This window comes from Argentina anserina, chromosome 4 (assembly GCF_933775445.1).
Source record: "Argentina anserina chromosome 4, drPotAnse1.1, whole genome shotgun sequence".
Taxonomy (NCBI): domain Eukaryota; kingdom Viridiplantae; phylum Streptophyta; class Magnoliopsida; order Rosales; family Rosaceae; genus Argentina; species Argentina anserina.
Window position 1 is genome coordinate 25,046,056 of NC_065875.1, and position 16,114 is coordinate 25,062,169.

Here is a 16,114-nt window from a genome sequence, read left to right on the forward strand (position 1 = left end):
CTCAGTTATATATATACTTTTTCGGCTCAAGTGGGGATCAGATCGATGTCCTTAATTAATTTATGTTTGAAAGATCAAATTCCTTCCACTTATAATTGAATTTGCTTCCAAAGCACAGTACGTGGAGAGGGTGAACATATATAACTTGATTAAGTAATTTAATTAAGAGAAAATTAGATTTATACCTAATATTGGAGTCTCTCTTTTAAATTAAATCCACACCCAAATGTTTTTTCAATTTAAACTCAAAATTTTTTTCTACAAGCCTATTTTGCTGTAACGACCCTAAAATTTCGAGTATAAAAACTCAAAATATTAAAGTCGTACAACACTAAAACAATCTCAACGAATAGAAATCGTTTAAATGCACATCGGATCATTACTGAGTTCACAATACAACTCAGACAACCAATTATTACAAACCCAATTTATAATTCAACATTACATAAAATGGAAATGTATAATCCTCACAAGAAAGTCGCACAAAATCCTCACACAAGCTGGAACTAAATATGTTCAAGTCCTCTGAGCGGTCCGTCAATTCCCGCTAATCCACACCTGCGGAGTATCCACTACACCATCGAATTGGTGCACCGGGATTGTAAACACAAACCCGGTAAGCTTTACAGCTCGTATGAGTAAAAACAACAATAAAACTCGCATATCAATATATACGGAAATCCAAAAAACATCAAATATAAATGCATTCATGAGTCGATGGACGGTCTGTCTGGTTGTCCAAAATATGAAAACGAAAATGTTCATGAGAAATTTGGCAACCCTTCTGGTTACCCAAATGCATTTATAATACGGGTACTAATGAACGCTGGTACACATCTGTTACCCCTCACGTAGTACACCGCCGATATTGGGCAACCACCTGCTACCCAACATCCAAAAATATGAGTACTCATGAGCCGATAACCACTTGTTACCTCACATGCAGTACTCCGGCAGACAAACTAGAGCTCTAACTGTATCGTAACTTTCGCCCGGCCAAAGACTAGGTTCCGACTTGCCAAACACGTACAATAATCTCACATCATATTTTACAAAATCAAGTCCGAAGACAAATCAACATTTTAACAATCTCCATGTTAAAATCACGTACAATAATCTCACATCATATTGTACAAAAATCAAGTCTGAAGACAAATCAACATTTTAACAATCTCCATGTTAAAATCACGTATAATAATCACACATCATATTGTACAAATCAAAATCACATGCTCGATATACAATCTCGTAATCAAAATGACATCATCACGATAAAATCATAACAGTATATTATATAGCAAACTATATATATATGTACCTATTTACCATTTATACAATATATATATAATCCGCTATATCATATACATGTCATATTTCATAAACACGTCCAAAGACAAAACGTTTTAACAAACACCATGTTAAAACCACGTACAATAATCACACCTCATATTGTACAAATTAAATCACATGCTCAATATTTAATTCTCGTCATCGAAATGACCAATTCCAATGAATTCATAACAGTATATAATATAGCAAACTATATATATATGTACTTATTACCATTTATACAGTATATATGTAATCCACTATATCGTATACATGTCGTAATTCAATATTAAAAACTCTTGCAAAATCTTGAATCTCCGCAAGGGTATATTCGTAATTATGTGAGATTTTACTCACCTTCCTTCCTGCGTGCAACTTCCACGACACTGAAAGTAATTTCTTCACTTGTTTCGTCAGTCACCTAATAGCATGATAAATGCTTAGAAAATGATACTTAAAATACCAGGTGACGATTCCAGTACAACTAAATGTTGTTCATAAAACATTGTTCATAGAACACTGTTCATGATTTACTAATCACAGTTTTTTTTACTAAAATACTGTTCACAGTTACTGTTTTTTAACAAAACACTGTTCACAGTTACTGTTTGTCATGGCACTGTTTGCTGTTACTGTTTTACCAAAAACATTGTTTACATTTACTGTTACAGAACACTATTCACAGTACTATTCATGCGTCGTCACTGTTCACCGACCGCCACCAATCATCACCAAATTTCACCACCACAACCTAAATAACATTTCCAACAACTTTCTAGTTGACACCAAGGTCTAAATCCAAGCCTAAACAGTCCAAACGACGAAGAACATAAATTCGGCACTATTCACAGACCCTAGAAATTGAAATTCTTGATTCGGGTGCTTACACTTCGATTTGGCTCGATTCCTTTTGTGGGAATGTTGCTGGGACTGAGACAAGCAAAACCCCCCAAGAATCTCGAGCTATGGTGGCCGGAGGAGGCGGCGCCATCACAGCAGAAACTTCCGGCAGTTGCTGCACCGTGTGTGGTTGTCGCCGGAGTGCAAGGCGTAGCCCAAAAGATGGAGATCGTCGAGCCCGTCAGTTTGATAGGTGGCACGACACGAGGCGACGTCGGATGGTGGAGAAATCGGCCTGAGAAGATTTTTGGGTTGGGTGAACAGTACCCGAGCTCGGGTAAACAGTAATCGAGCTGCTTTTTTGGAAAAAAAAATAACTTATTTTCTGATTTCTAATCTCCTCTCCTTCCTTTTATACTATTTCCAAAATCGGAAACCAAACTTCCGTTACTAACAACTTCCACATACGACATCCGATTAAAGCGTGCTGCGCGTCTACGAATTCGTATTGACGAATTCTACGACTTTCGTGAAGGAAGTTTCCTGAAAAGAGTGACGGATTAAAATTCGACTCTTTGGGTCAAATGAATTTAATCAAATAACACACCTTTGGCTCTTGAAACCAATTTCTACTTCGAACAACGACAAAATAAAAGGCGTAAAATGTGAATTTAATCAAATTACCATTCCCTTAATTTCTGATAAATTAAAAGAAATTGTATTGAAAATTTGGGTTATTACATTTGCCTTTTAAGATCATTTCGGTTTCCTTAATCTTAGCATTTATTTATTCTATATGTTTAATTCAATCATTCCATTGATTTTTCATTACTTTAAATTGCTGAAAGATTTGATTTCAATTTTTTTTTAAAGAAAAGGTTCTTTATATAGCTCATATGAGAGTTTCATAATACAAACACTTCTCCAGTTTTTGTAGATCATACGAGAGAAACAAAGTTTGTTGTGTACTTGTATCATTCGTCATTTATTTTCAATTTTTAGGTACGTATGTTATCCATGACATATATGTTTTCTCAAATCTTTTCTTTTCATATCATTGTACCAGGAATTTTCGTGTGGTAAACCTTTTGTTCTAGGTTTCAACTTTTCATTTATTTTTCACTCTCTACTATTACGTACTTAATATATAGAAATATGCATATTAGTATAAATTTCAAATTGCATCCTTGATATGAATTAGGTACTTCTTGCTTGGTTATGGAGTGATTGTGGTGGCTAGTACCTTCCTTATTTTGAGTAGAAGACGCATTGGGAGCTAAGGTGAGTAAACCTCACACTGATCATCATGATCGAAGTTATTGAATTTAGTTTGAGTTGTTAACATAGTCATTGCATCATTAGCTTATAAAAATATGTTTTGGTTTAAATTACGTGAACTTGATCATATACGGTTCATGGGTAAGTGAAATGCTATTTTAATAAATGATTTTTAAAGGTTTTAGTGATTATGGACTATAGTGAATGTGAGTAAATCTCACTATGACGAGTCTACCCTTAGCGGTGACTCATATTTATGATTTATTAAAAAGAGTGAACTGTGACATCTATATAATATAGTGGGTTGTGTATGTGTACAAAATGGTAAATACGATACATATATATGAGTTGCTATATTATATAATGTTACGGTTTTTATTTCAAATATAAGATTGTATTATTTTTGATTAATTGTGGCGGATGAAACCGGAAGGGAGATAACATACCTTCTGGTATAATGAATTATTAGAGTGACTATATATATATTGTTGTGCAAGAGTCGATTGGTTGTAGTACAATAACATATGTGGATTGTTATATTGTACGTAGTTTTAACATTGAGTCTTGTTAAAACGTTTTCTGGTATTCGGACGTTGTTGGCAGTAATCGGAATGAAGCCTTGGTCGGGTGTCGGTTACAATCAGTTAGAGCTTTAGTCTGTTTGCCGGTGTACTGCATGAGGGGTAACAAATGGGTTGCTTGGGTTTCATGAGTACCCATGTTTTGAGTGATATTGGGTAACATATGGGTTGCCCAGTGTCTGCCTGTGTACTGCATGAGGGGTAACAGATGGATTGCTTGGGTCTCATGAGTATCCATGTTTTGAGTGATATTGGGTAACATATGGTTTGCCAAGTGTTTGCCGGTGTACTGCATGAGGGGTAACAAATGGGTTGCCTGGGTCTTATGAGTACCCATGTTTTGAGTGATATTGAGTAACATATGGGTTGCCCAGTGTCTACTGGAGTACTGCATGAGGGGTAACATATGGTTGCCTGGGTCTCATGAGTCATGTTTTGAGTGATATTGGGTAACAGATTGGTTGCCCAGTGTCTGCCAGTGTACTGCATGAGGGGTAACAAATGGCTACTTCGGTCTCATGAGTACACATGTTTTAAATGATTTTAGGTAACCAGATGGGTTGCCCAATGTCTGTCGGTGTACTGCATGAGGGGTAACAAATGGGTTGCTTGGGTCTCATGAGTACCCATGTTTTTAAATGATTTTGGGTAACAGATAGGTTGCCCAGTGTCTCATGATTTCACATATTTTTAAATGATATTGGATAACAAATGGGTTGCCCAATGTCACATGAGTACGCATGTCTTAAGATGTTATCTGTTATATTTCTCTTGTATGTGATATATGTTATAATGTTGGTTTACTCATACGGGCTGCAAAGCTTATCGAGTTTGTGTTATAATCTCGGTGCACCAATACGATGGTGTATGGGGTAGTCCTGCAAGTGAAGATTAGCTGGCTCAGAGAGCTTATTCAGAGGATTTCTGAGGGTTTCCTTCTTTTGTTTATGGTGAGGATTGAGTGAATATTACATTTCCAATTGTTTTAATACTTGAGTGTTTAACTGGTAATGTATTATTTGTAATGACCCAATTTTTCAGAATCAATTTATTTGATTTTGTAGAAATTGATAAACTTTGTACGATTATTAAAATGCATTGGTTTCACTTTCGCGACGTTGTTAGTCGAAAACGGAATCGTTTTCTGAAATTTTAATTAGGAAAACGTTACGTTTTCGCGATGCGAGAATCGACTTTTACTCAATCGTTCGTTTGTAGAGCTCGTCGATACGAGTTCGTGGACACGTCACACGTTCTAATCGGACGTCGTACGTGAAAGTCATTAATGACATAAGTTAGTTTCTGATTTTGGAAGTGGGTATAAAAAGGGAATTTTGGAGTTTAGGGTTTCCATTTTCAGAAACCCTTTCTCTCTCTTCACCCGCCTCCCTCTTCTCTCTCTCTCTCTCTCTCTTTCTCAGAAAATTCACCGCCGACGATCTCCTCCCCTGAGCCGCCGGCCTCTAGAGCATCGCACGGCCCTCCGCATCAAACCCCGAGGTTGACACGCCTACCCTCGCCGCCGTGAGTCCTCGCGCTACAATTCGAGGCATGCGATTCCTCCGCCGCTGTTCGAGCTCCACCTCCGGCGATCTTCCGGTGGTTCTCAAGCCCTATCGAGGTAAAGGTTTGTGTGATTGGTTGTATTGTGTGTGATTTGGGGGTGAATCGGATGAGGAGGATAGGGAGTACCGCCGCCTTAGGCGGCGCGTGAGGGGATGTGAGGTGGCCAAGAGGCGGTCTGAGGCCGTAGGAGGGTAGAGGAGGAAGAAAGAAAGAGTTTTGGAGCGGCGGTGGCGAGCTACGCGCCGGTTTTGGAGTGGGCGCGTGGGCCCCACGCGCTGTCACTGTGGGCGGCGCGTGAGCTTCACGTGCGGTCGCTGGAGGTGGCACGTGAACCCCACGCGCGGTCGCCGGAGGTGGCACGTGAACCCCACGCGCCGCCACGTGCGGCGGCGCGTGAGCAGTAATTTCAAACAGTAAATTTTTTGTAAGAAAATTATTTTTACGTACGGTGAATGTAAAAAGTAATTTACGTACATTAAATGTGAATTTATTTTACGTACGGTAAATATAAATGTAAAGTACGTACAGTAATTGTAAAAGTAATTTCTGAAGGGTAAATCAGTAATTATTATTTACTGAGACAGTATTTATGATTGAATAGTATACACTCGTACATGAATACGTAAATAGTATGTACTCGTACAGAAATGCGTAAATAGTATGTACACATACAAGAATACGTAATTATTATGTATTTGTACAGTAATGCGTGAATAGTAAGTATGTGAACAATAATTTCGTAAAACATTATTACTTTTTCGACATTTAAGGTTTTACGTAACGCTTCTAAATTCACTTCTTATCTATTCTAGGTGATCGACACAACAAGTAAATGATTCGAGTTTGAATCGTGGAAAATTACGCTCAGGAGTATAAGGTGAGTAAAATCTCATAGTGACGAATCTACCCTTGTGGAGATTCATGATTACGCTAAATTTAAAAGAAATAAACTATGATATGTATATGATATAGTGGATTGTGTATGTGTATAATTGGTAAAATAGGTGTATATATATGGTTTGCTATATTATATACTGTCATGATTTCCGTTTGCGAATGAGTTCATTTTAGCGTTGATATTTATTTATTTGAGCATGTCGATTTGATTTGTAAAATATCATGTGATGATTGTTTGTACATGGTTTTAACTTAAGTTATGTTAAAACGTTTTTGTGGTCTGTGGATCAGTCTTCGGACGTGTTGGCATGTCGGAACCTAGCATTGGCCGGGCGACAGTTACGATTCAATTAGAGCTCTAGTCTGTCTGCCAGGGTACTAACATGAGGGGTAACAGAGGTGTGTCAACGCTCATGAGTACCCATATTTTTGGATATTGAGTGGCGAGAGGTTGCCCAATGTCGGGCGGCGTACTTACATGAGGGGTAACATAGGTGTATCAGCCCTCATGAGTACCCGTATTATAAATGCATTTGGGTAAACAGAGGGTTGCCCGATTTCTCATGAGCATATATATTTTCTGTCGATATTGGACAACCAGATGGGTTGTCCAATGACTCATGAGTGCATTTATGATTGATGCTTTGTGGATTTTCGTATATATTTTTATGCGAGTTATATTGTTCGTTTTACTCATACGAGCTACAAAGCTTACCAGATTTGTGTTTACAATCCCGATGCACCTATTTGATGGTGTAGGGGATAATTCGGCAGGTGTGGATTAGCGGAAATCGACGGATAACTCGGAAGACTTGAAGTTGTTTTATTCTATATTGTGGTGAGGATTTGAGAGGATTTTTACATTTCCATTTGATATAATGTTGAATTACAAATTTGGTTTGTAATAATCAATTTGACTGAGTTGTACTATGAACTCAATAATGATCCGCTGTGACATTATGTAATAACCCTAAATTTCAAATACATTGTTTGAATTAATTTGAGTTCTATAAAGACATGATTTTCAGTTTAAATGAATATGATTGTTGCAAACGCTACGAAACGGGAACGGAAACGTTCCGAGAGCGTTTAATAAGAAAAACGTTAAGTTTCCGAACGTTTTTATCAACTTTTATTCCATCGCTCGGTTGCGAAAACTTCCTTCACGAAAGTAGTAGAGCTCGTCGATACGAGTTCGTGAGTATGTGACACGTTCAAATCGGACGTCGTACGTAAAAGTTATTAACGTCGGAAGTTAGTCTCCGATTTGGAAACTAGTATAAATAGAGCATTTATGAATTAGGGTTTCCATAATTGGAAACCCCTCATTCGGCCCGCCTCCTTTCTCTCTCTCTCTCCTCGCGACTCCCTCTCTCCCCGATCCTTCTCCCACGCCGGCGATCTCGCCATCCAGGCTGCCGTGACGAACACCGCCCCTCCCAATCGCGTCGCACGGCTCTTCTCTACAAACCCCAAGGTCAACGCACCTCCTCGCGCCGTCGTCAGCCTCCACACTCCAACCCGAGGCCGTAAGCTTCATCGCCACCGAGCGCCACTTCGGCGACGCGAGAGCACAGCACCACGACGCTTATCCTCGCCCTTGGAGCCTCTGCAATCGACTAAGGGGCAAAAAACCCCGCGATTCAAGTCCTCCCCGAGGAATCAAAGCATCACCGGCGATTCGACCACTCCCGGTGCCCAAATCGGAGTCCTTAGCTTCAAGAAAGGTAAGAATCGATGAAATTGATGAATTGGTTGTGAGATTTTGATTGTTTTGGGTTGATTTGGTGGAGATCGGACGGAGAGATGAAAGGGGAGGTTACCGCCGCTTTAGGCGGCGCGTGAGGTTGGTGGGAGGGCGTATGAGGCGGCGTGAGGCCGCATGGGGGGAGGAGGAAGAAGAAAAGGAGAGATTTGGGGTGGCGGTGGCGTGATACGCGCCGTGGTTAGCCTCGGCGCGTGGGCCCCACGCGCGGCCGGCCGGAGGTGGCGCGTGTGCCTCACGCGCCGCCGTGTGAGGCGGTGTAATTAGTTTTGACTGAAGGGGTATTTTGGTAATTTACTGTGTACGGTAAATGTAAATGTAATTTTTATTTACTACGGTAAATGTAATTAAATTTTACCTTCGGTAAATGTAAATATAAATTACTTTCAGTAAATGTAAAAAGTAATTTTGTAAAAGGGTAATTTAGTAAATTTTATTTACTGAATTTGTATTTACATTTAAATCGTACGTATACGTACAGAAATACGTATTAATATTTATACGTACAGAAATACGTATTAATATTTATACGTACAGAAATACGTATTAATATTTATACGTACAGAAATACGTATTAAATATTTATACGTACAGAAATACGTATATAATATTTATACGTACAGAAATACGTATATAATATTTATACGTACAGAAATACGTATTAATATTTATACGTACAGAATTACGTATTATTATTTATACGTACAGAAATACGTATTTAAATATTTATACGTACAGAAATACGTACATAATAATTATACGTACAGAAATACGTATATATTATTTATATGTACAGAAATACGTATATAGTACTTATACGTACAGAAATACGTACATAGTACTTATACGTACAGAAATACGTATTAATTGAGTATTGTATAGTAACCGTGAATAGTGAACAGTGAACAGTAACTTCGTAAAACCGAAAATTGCTGAACAGTAATCGATTATTACTGTTTCGGCATTTAAAGGTTTACGAAATGATTCTAAATTCTTTTCTTATCTTTTCAAGGTGATCGTTAAATCAAGAAAAGGAATTATCATCGGGAATTGTGGAATTACGCTCGAGTCTATAAGGTGAGTAAAATCTCACTGAATTACGAATCTACCCTCGTGGTGATTCAACATTTTTGCAAGCGTGTTTATCAAATGAATTACAACATGTATATAATTTAGTGGACTACATATATACAGTATAATGGTAATAAGTACATATATATATAGTTCATTAAATTACGTACTGTTATTAATTCATTAAAAATAGTCATTTCGGTGACGGAAAATTGTGAACGAGTATGTGATTTAAATGGTACAATATGATGTGAGAATATTGTACGTAATTTTTCATGTGTTTATGAAATATGACATGTATAGGATATAGTGGACTATGTATATATTGTATAAATGGTAAATAAATACGAATATATATAGTTTGCTATATAATATACTGTTATGATTTTTATTGTGGATATATCGTGAAAGTTTTAAAACGTACAATATGATGTGTGATTATTGTACATGATTTTATCACGAAGAATGTGAAATATTGTGATTTGTCTTCGGACGTGATGTGTGGTACAATATGATGTGAGATTATTGTACATGTTCGGCAAGTCGGAACCTAGCCTTTGGCCGGGCGAAAGTTACGATACAGTTAGAGCTCTAGTCTGTCTGCCATAGTACTGCATGGGAGGTAACGGGTGGTTATCTGCTCATGGGTACTCAGCTTGTTTTGGATGTTGGGTGGCGGGTGGTTACCCAACATCAGCGGTATACTAAGTGAGGGGTAACAGATGTGTACCAGCGCTCATTAGTTACCATTTTGTGAAAGTATTAGAGTAACCAGATGGGTTGCTCGTTTTCTCATGATTTTCATTATACTGTGTTGATGTGGAGTTGTGTCTTTTATGAGACGAGAGTTATTTTAATATTTTACTCATACGAGCTGTAAAGCTTACCGGGTTTGTGTTGCAATCCCGGTGCACCAATTTCAATGGTGTAGGGGATACTTCCGCAGGTGCTGAGTAGTGGTGATTGAGTGACGACTCCGAAGACTCGAAGTCGATCGCATCCAGTCGTGGTGAGGTTCCAGCGTGGATTGTGTGTGAGATTTGGTGTGATTTTATTTGTGAGGTTGTTGTGAGGATTATACAATTCCATTTGTTATATGTTGAATTATCATTTGGGTTTGTAATAATCGGCTTGACTGAGTTATATTTTAAACTCAGATGTGATCCGCTGCGACATTAAAATGATTTCGATTTCATTGAGATTATTTTGTGTTTAACGATTTTAAGATTTTGAGTTTTTAAGCTCGAAATTTTAGGGTCGTTACACATTAAAATGATTTCGATTTATTGAGATTGTTTTAGAGTTTTTCATGACTTCGAAATTTGAGTTTCATACTTGAAATTTTGGGGTCGTGACATTATTCAAGTCAACTGAGTCGTATTGTGAACTCAGTTTCGATACACTGTTGTTGTAAGATGATTTCATTATATTTAAGATTGTTTTAGAGTTATCATGGCTTTGAATTCGAATTTTTATCATTCGAAATTTCGGAGTTGTGAGAGTCGGAGTTGTGAGAGTTATTCCAATTGCTAATACATATAGGAAAACCTTTATAGGAAGTAACCTATGTTAATTAGCCTATATATAGAATAACTTAGTCCCACCTCTAGCTATCATAATAAAAACAAACAATATATTAGAGAAGTCTCATCAAGGATAGCTCATAGGAGAACCAACCAAGCTCGTCAACTGGTCAAACTCACCTTGTAACATAAGCTACGGCAGCTCTAGACATGTTTGAGTTCTTAAGCTTGAGTACAATCTATATGCATATTTAGTTTAACTTACACCGCACTTGGCCAGAAGTTTGAATTGTGTATTATCTGCATTGCCAAAGATTTGTCTTTACCCACTGGTGCGGTGACATGGTTAGAGATCGAAATAGCTTTATAATTGCTAGTTTGGATTAATCCATGGTTATATGATCCAATTACTTGGAGTCTTGCGTGACAAACCTATGGTAAAACGTTTATGAAAAGATTAAATCTTAAGATCAGTATTATCATTTGCTTTGCTTCTTTGACCGGTATTCGATAATTTTTATTCTAGCGGGCCGGCGTTGATACGGAATGAAGGAAATTGAAGGAGAACGATTTAGTATTTTAGTTATTGAGATCTAGGGATAGTCTCTTAATCTAATGGAAGAGCTAATTTGGCCAAGAAACAATATCGATCTACTGGATTTCTAATATTACGTACGTTCGTGTGGATATTGGTATGACACGTTTGAACTTCTGATAGTATATCTGAATTCAGTCTTGTATTGTACAGATAAATTAATGATCCAAAAGTGTTGCTTTCGTTTGCAAATTATAGAGCGAATAAAGAATAATTTAAGAACAAATTAACATTAGTAGAGATGGAGCAGCCAGCTAGAAGCTAGGTCGTAATCGGAATTCTATATCTGAATTCATGATCCGCACATCTGCAAAATAAAGGTTGATTCATGGTGATGAACTTTATTTTCTGGTAAGTACTTTAAAATCCTGATTTCAGAAGGGAATAAATCAAAGTTTGAGTAAATATATGCCTAAATAATTTGCAGTTACCAGCCAGACAGTAAGAGCTGATGAAATATAGAAAACTATACATTTAATTGACTAATTCACATGTAATTAAGTGGCTGCAAAGGGAGACCTGAGACTAATATAACTATATAAGTTTGTATGGCGATGCAGTACTTGGAAGTTAATTTGTATATTTGGAAGACTAATATATTTGTAACTATATATTTGTAGGTACTAGGACCTTTGAAGCAGTTCAACATATATACGTGAATCATGACAGTAAAAACAAACAGAATGTGATTGAAACATATCTAGATAAATTATTAAAATTAGTTAAACTTGAAGTACTTTGTTCAATGATCAACGTCCAGAATAGGTCACTGATATCACTTGCACCCTGTATAAACATGCACTACCTAATTCCCATTTCAGTGATATAAGCATTTATACAAAATCTAAGAAAACAGTTGCTCAAGTATATTCTTATAACAGGGTCAAGGGGCTAGCTAGCTGCTGTTGACAGCTCAAACCAAAGTTTTAATGTTTTACAGGCACATGATCACGAATTCACGATGACTATAAAAGCTAGAATGCTACATAACCACATAATGGATCTGAAACCCTAGCTCAAACCAAGACGCACTGGATTGTGTTATATAATATCAACCCAGGTCAATTGATGCTGATTCTAGTTCTAGTGTTGTCTACCATACACTTGAATGAATATATACATACACTGACCTCGATTGATTAGCTATCTAGCTGAATGTGATTGGATGGTTTGAGTAATGAGATCAATGACAGACTTGAGATTAAATTAGTGTAGATATATTATAATTACTTTAACCTTAAGCACATACCATGATGAACTCGGTCCGTCTACTTCCAAGTCAGTCAATGCCCCTTCAAAGGCTCCAAAACATATATACATCATATGTTTTCTTCCAACTAACAAACAACAATTGATCGAATTGTATGGTTTTTCTAGCTACCAACAAGTTTATACGAAGAAAAAAGAACATAAATTCTAATTAAAAAAAAAAGGAACCAGAGATCGATTCTATAATTCTACCCAAGTTAAAATTCTTTATTAATTACTGTAAACTAAACTAAATGGAAATTTATCAGATTAGGTTGTGGTTAACTTGACTAAATGCAGCCACAATTTATCCTCATAGTGGATAGTAAAGCAAGTATTTAATTGCATAGCTAGGTTAGCCGTTAGCCATCGGATTAAAACAAACAGGGTCAATAATTTGTTTTTCTTGACTATAAACCAATGGACTAATTGCAGTATAATACAACATGGTTTGTCAATTGAGTGGCATCATGCATAAGAATGCAACATTAAGTAATTGATTTGAATAGTGATTAAATCTAACAATTTCCTTCAACAACTGGCACCTCCTCTTGATCGCAGGTCTTAGTCTTCTTGTGTTGGCATTGGTACCGGCACAGGGGACGCCGGTGGTTAATATTCAGGCCCTAAAGATCAAGGCTTGTGTGTGTGCATGTGTTGACAAATAACACCTTACTTCTACTCCCTCAATTGATTTGCTCGAGTGATAAACATTGGGAAGTTGAGGAGGAGCCCTCAAGGATACCAAACTCCAAATCAGATGAACTTTCACTAAACATTGGGAAATGGCAGAGATTGACCAAACTAGATTAAAATTTAGGTGATGAATAAAAGAAAAGGACTAGAAGAACCAAGGTCATACTCTTCATTCTTCAATCCGTACTAGATTTTCCATAAACAGGTAGCTACTCTGATTAACAAAATTTGAGGATTTCCTAAATCCTAACCACAGTACAGTTACAACACACAAGAAAGAACATAATTTGCACTTCTGAGAACCCCCACATTGTTCACTACCGGCTCCATTCAAAGTCTCCTCCATATCTAGGAGTGGTGTTATTCACACGGCTCATATCTTCTGGCTTTACAGAGTTTGCATATGCATGCCAACCTATAAGATAGGGCAAGAGATACTGCAGAGAACATGTGGACATGAATCATAACAGGCAATAATTTAGCAAAACTAGTTGAGGACAGTATAAGTATAAATCAGTAGAGATCTTACATTGAAAGCAGAATTGAGAACAGCAAACTCTGCTCTGGTGACAGGAATATAAATATTCTCGTCCAAGTTGATCAGCTTGTTTTGAACACCTTCAATAAACACAATAAAATCATAAAGTTCATATCGGAAATAATATATAAGGTTGAACAAATATTCAATAAAAGTCATAAAACAGAATGATCAAGTATCCTTAAACTTTCAAATGCGTAAATTCTGCCAGTGCATTACATATTTCATTGTTTGAACATGAAGCATGCTGTTATTTATTGGAAACTGGAAAGCCAGTGCTTTGATGAGCAATGAGAATGTAGCATGCCTAAGGTATACATTTACATCATACAATTATACTGACAAGTGATATATCATGAAAAAGAGAATTACTAAGGTTAAAGAATCGGCCAGATCCATCTGGAAGAGGTTCCACCTTCAAGACCTTCCTGACCTTGCCTTCCTCACTACACAACACATAGATTTTCAATTATTTTAACTTGTACTATAAGTAATCATCTAATGAACAAGGTGCAACATGTATTAGGAGAATATGCATAGACATACAAGGAGTGATGGATACCACAGTACATATGGCCACAGGCCACAGTACCAGATTTCTTTGGCAAACAGAAATAAGCTTATGATATATCATGAAAAAATGTTTTTGGTTTTTAAATCCAAATTATGACCTTTATGTTCAATATGATGACAAGATGTAAAGGTTAAACCCAGTTAACATGTCATGAGGGAGTTGAAACTCCCATTCTTCAGCATAAAATAACTGATGTAGACATGGCACCTTTTCCCCTTAAAGGGGTCATGGAAAAATTCACAGGACTCCTTTGCACCAAGGCTCACTATGCTTCCAATTTCTGTCACCGATAGTGAGAATACCTACACAAAGTAAATTTTTCATATATTTATACATCCATTACAAGTCCAATCATCTTTCAATTATATACTGGGAAAATGAAAAGTGAAAAAAATTATAGCCTATAGGATTCCAATGTTGTAAAGTAGGAGTTCCCAAAGTAATGTTATAGCCATAATAAAATCGTCAAAATCACTCTTTAATACCATTCACTGTTTGTTGTGAACACATTACCTGCTTTCTGCTCCAATCATACACGCGCACGCCTGCAGCAGGAGCAAACTGAAGCAGCACAAAGCCTTCCCTCGACATTTTGAATGCTCCGGACTGCGCAACACACCAATTTTATCCCATCAAATTCAATCCCAACCCTCTATACAATGAGCACAACGCCCTAAATGAAGCACCAATCACAAAAGCTTACATCCAAAGCCGTAAACTCCGGAGCTTTGGGCTCAACGGTGAGCGCCGCCTTTCCTTTGTATATCGAATGCCCCACATAAAACCTTGCCGGCACCGCAGTAGCTACACCACCAAAACCAAACCAAACCATTTAGCAATCAGATTCATGTTAGCCTTCTTAATCATTACTCTAACTATTAATCCATTACATTAATCCAGTTCTTTCTAAGCTTAAACACAAATCCAACATGCAATCTGAGCTCAAAACCAATACAGATTCCAACCTTTTCTGCTTTCAAAGCTTTCTTATCCTTTCAATCATTAACCAAAACTCCCTATTAGCTTGAGAAGTAGAGTTGAAACACAAAAAGGTACCTCCAGAAGGACTTTGAGGAGCAGAAGCGGCGGCGCTCGGGGGATTTGGGGCGGTGAGCCTCTGCTGGTCAAAGTACTCGGACTGACGACATTTCAAAGCGAGTCGTCTCTTCCCAAACGACGTCGAATTCGGAGCGAATCCAAAGCTGTTGGGGCTGAAAACCCTAGCTTTGCTCGAAAGCGACTGGCTAGGGTTTTGAACCGCCACCGGTGAAGATAGCGAGTACTCTAGCTTCAGCATCCTTGACTCTTCTCTCTACTCTACACTCTTCCCGGCTAATACATCATTTCTTTCTTTTGTACTTTTTAGCCATAGCGGGCCTGGTATGGGCCTCGACCCGGCCCAATATGCGGAAAGGCGATAATCCAATTTCGGTGGGTTTTACTACAAATAATCGAGGCTGCCAAGGTCCGAGGAGTCAGGTGTGGGAAGTAAATTTGCCGACCACATTTTTTAATTACTCTCAAGCCCACCCACCTAGATGAAAGCTATGTGTCTTAGATTAACAATGGTATAACCATGGTTATTTATATAAATTAATAACACATGGTAAAAA

General features: G+C 37.5%; 1 protein-coding gene across 1 annotated transcript; it reads right to left on the minus strand.

Annotated features, from left to right (window-relative positions):
* Positions 1-13,538: 13,538 nt before the first annotated feature.
* LOC126791245 (single-stranded DNA-binding protein WHY1, chloroplastic-like) lies at positions 13,539-15,811 on the minus strand. Its single transcript, XM_050517667.1, has 7 exons — positions 15,558-15,811; positions 15,205-15,305; positions 15,015-15,107; positions 14,709-14,803; positions 14,300-14,373; positions 13,919-14,007; positions 13,539-13,826 (listed from the first exon to the last, which is right to left on the minus strand). The coding sequence occupies exons 1-7, from the start codon at positions 15,796-15,798 to the stop codon at positions 13,707-13,709; spliced, it is 813 nt and encodes a 270-aa protein (XP_050373624.1). The 5' UTR covers positions 15,799-15,811; the 3' UTR covers positions 13,539-13,706.
* Positions 15,812-16,114: the final 303 nt, after the last annotated feature.

Coding starts and splice junctions, on each gene's coding strand:
- LOC126791245 (XM_050517667.1), bottom strand. CDS start 15,798: ATGCTGAAGCTAGAGTACTCGCTATCTTCACCGGTGGCGGTTCAAAAC. Junction 14,804..15,014: donor ATGATTGGAGCAGAAAGCAG/GTAATGTGTTCA, acceptor TACTTTGTGTAG/GTATTCTCACTATCGGTGAC. Junction 14,374..14,708: donor GACCCCTTTAAGGGGAAAAG/GTGCCATGTCTA, acceptor TGTGTTGTGTAG/TGAGGAAGGCAAGGTCAGGA.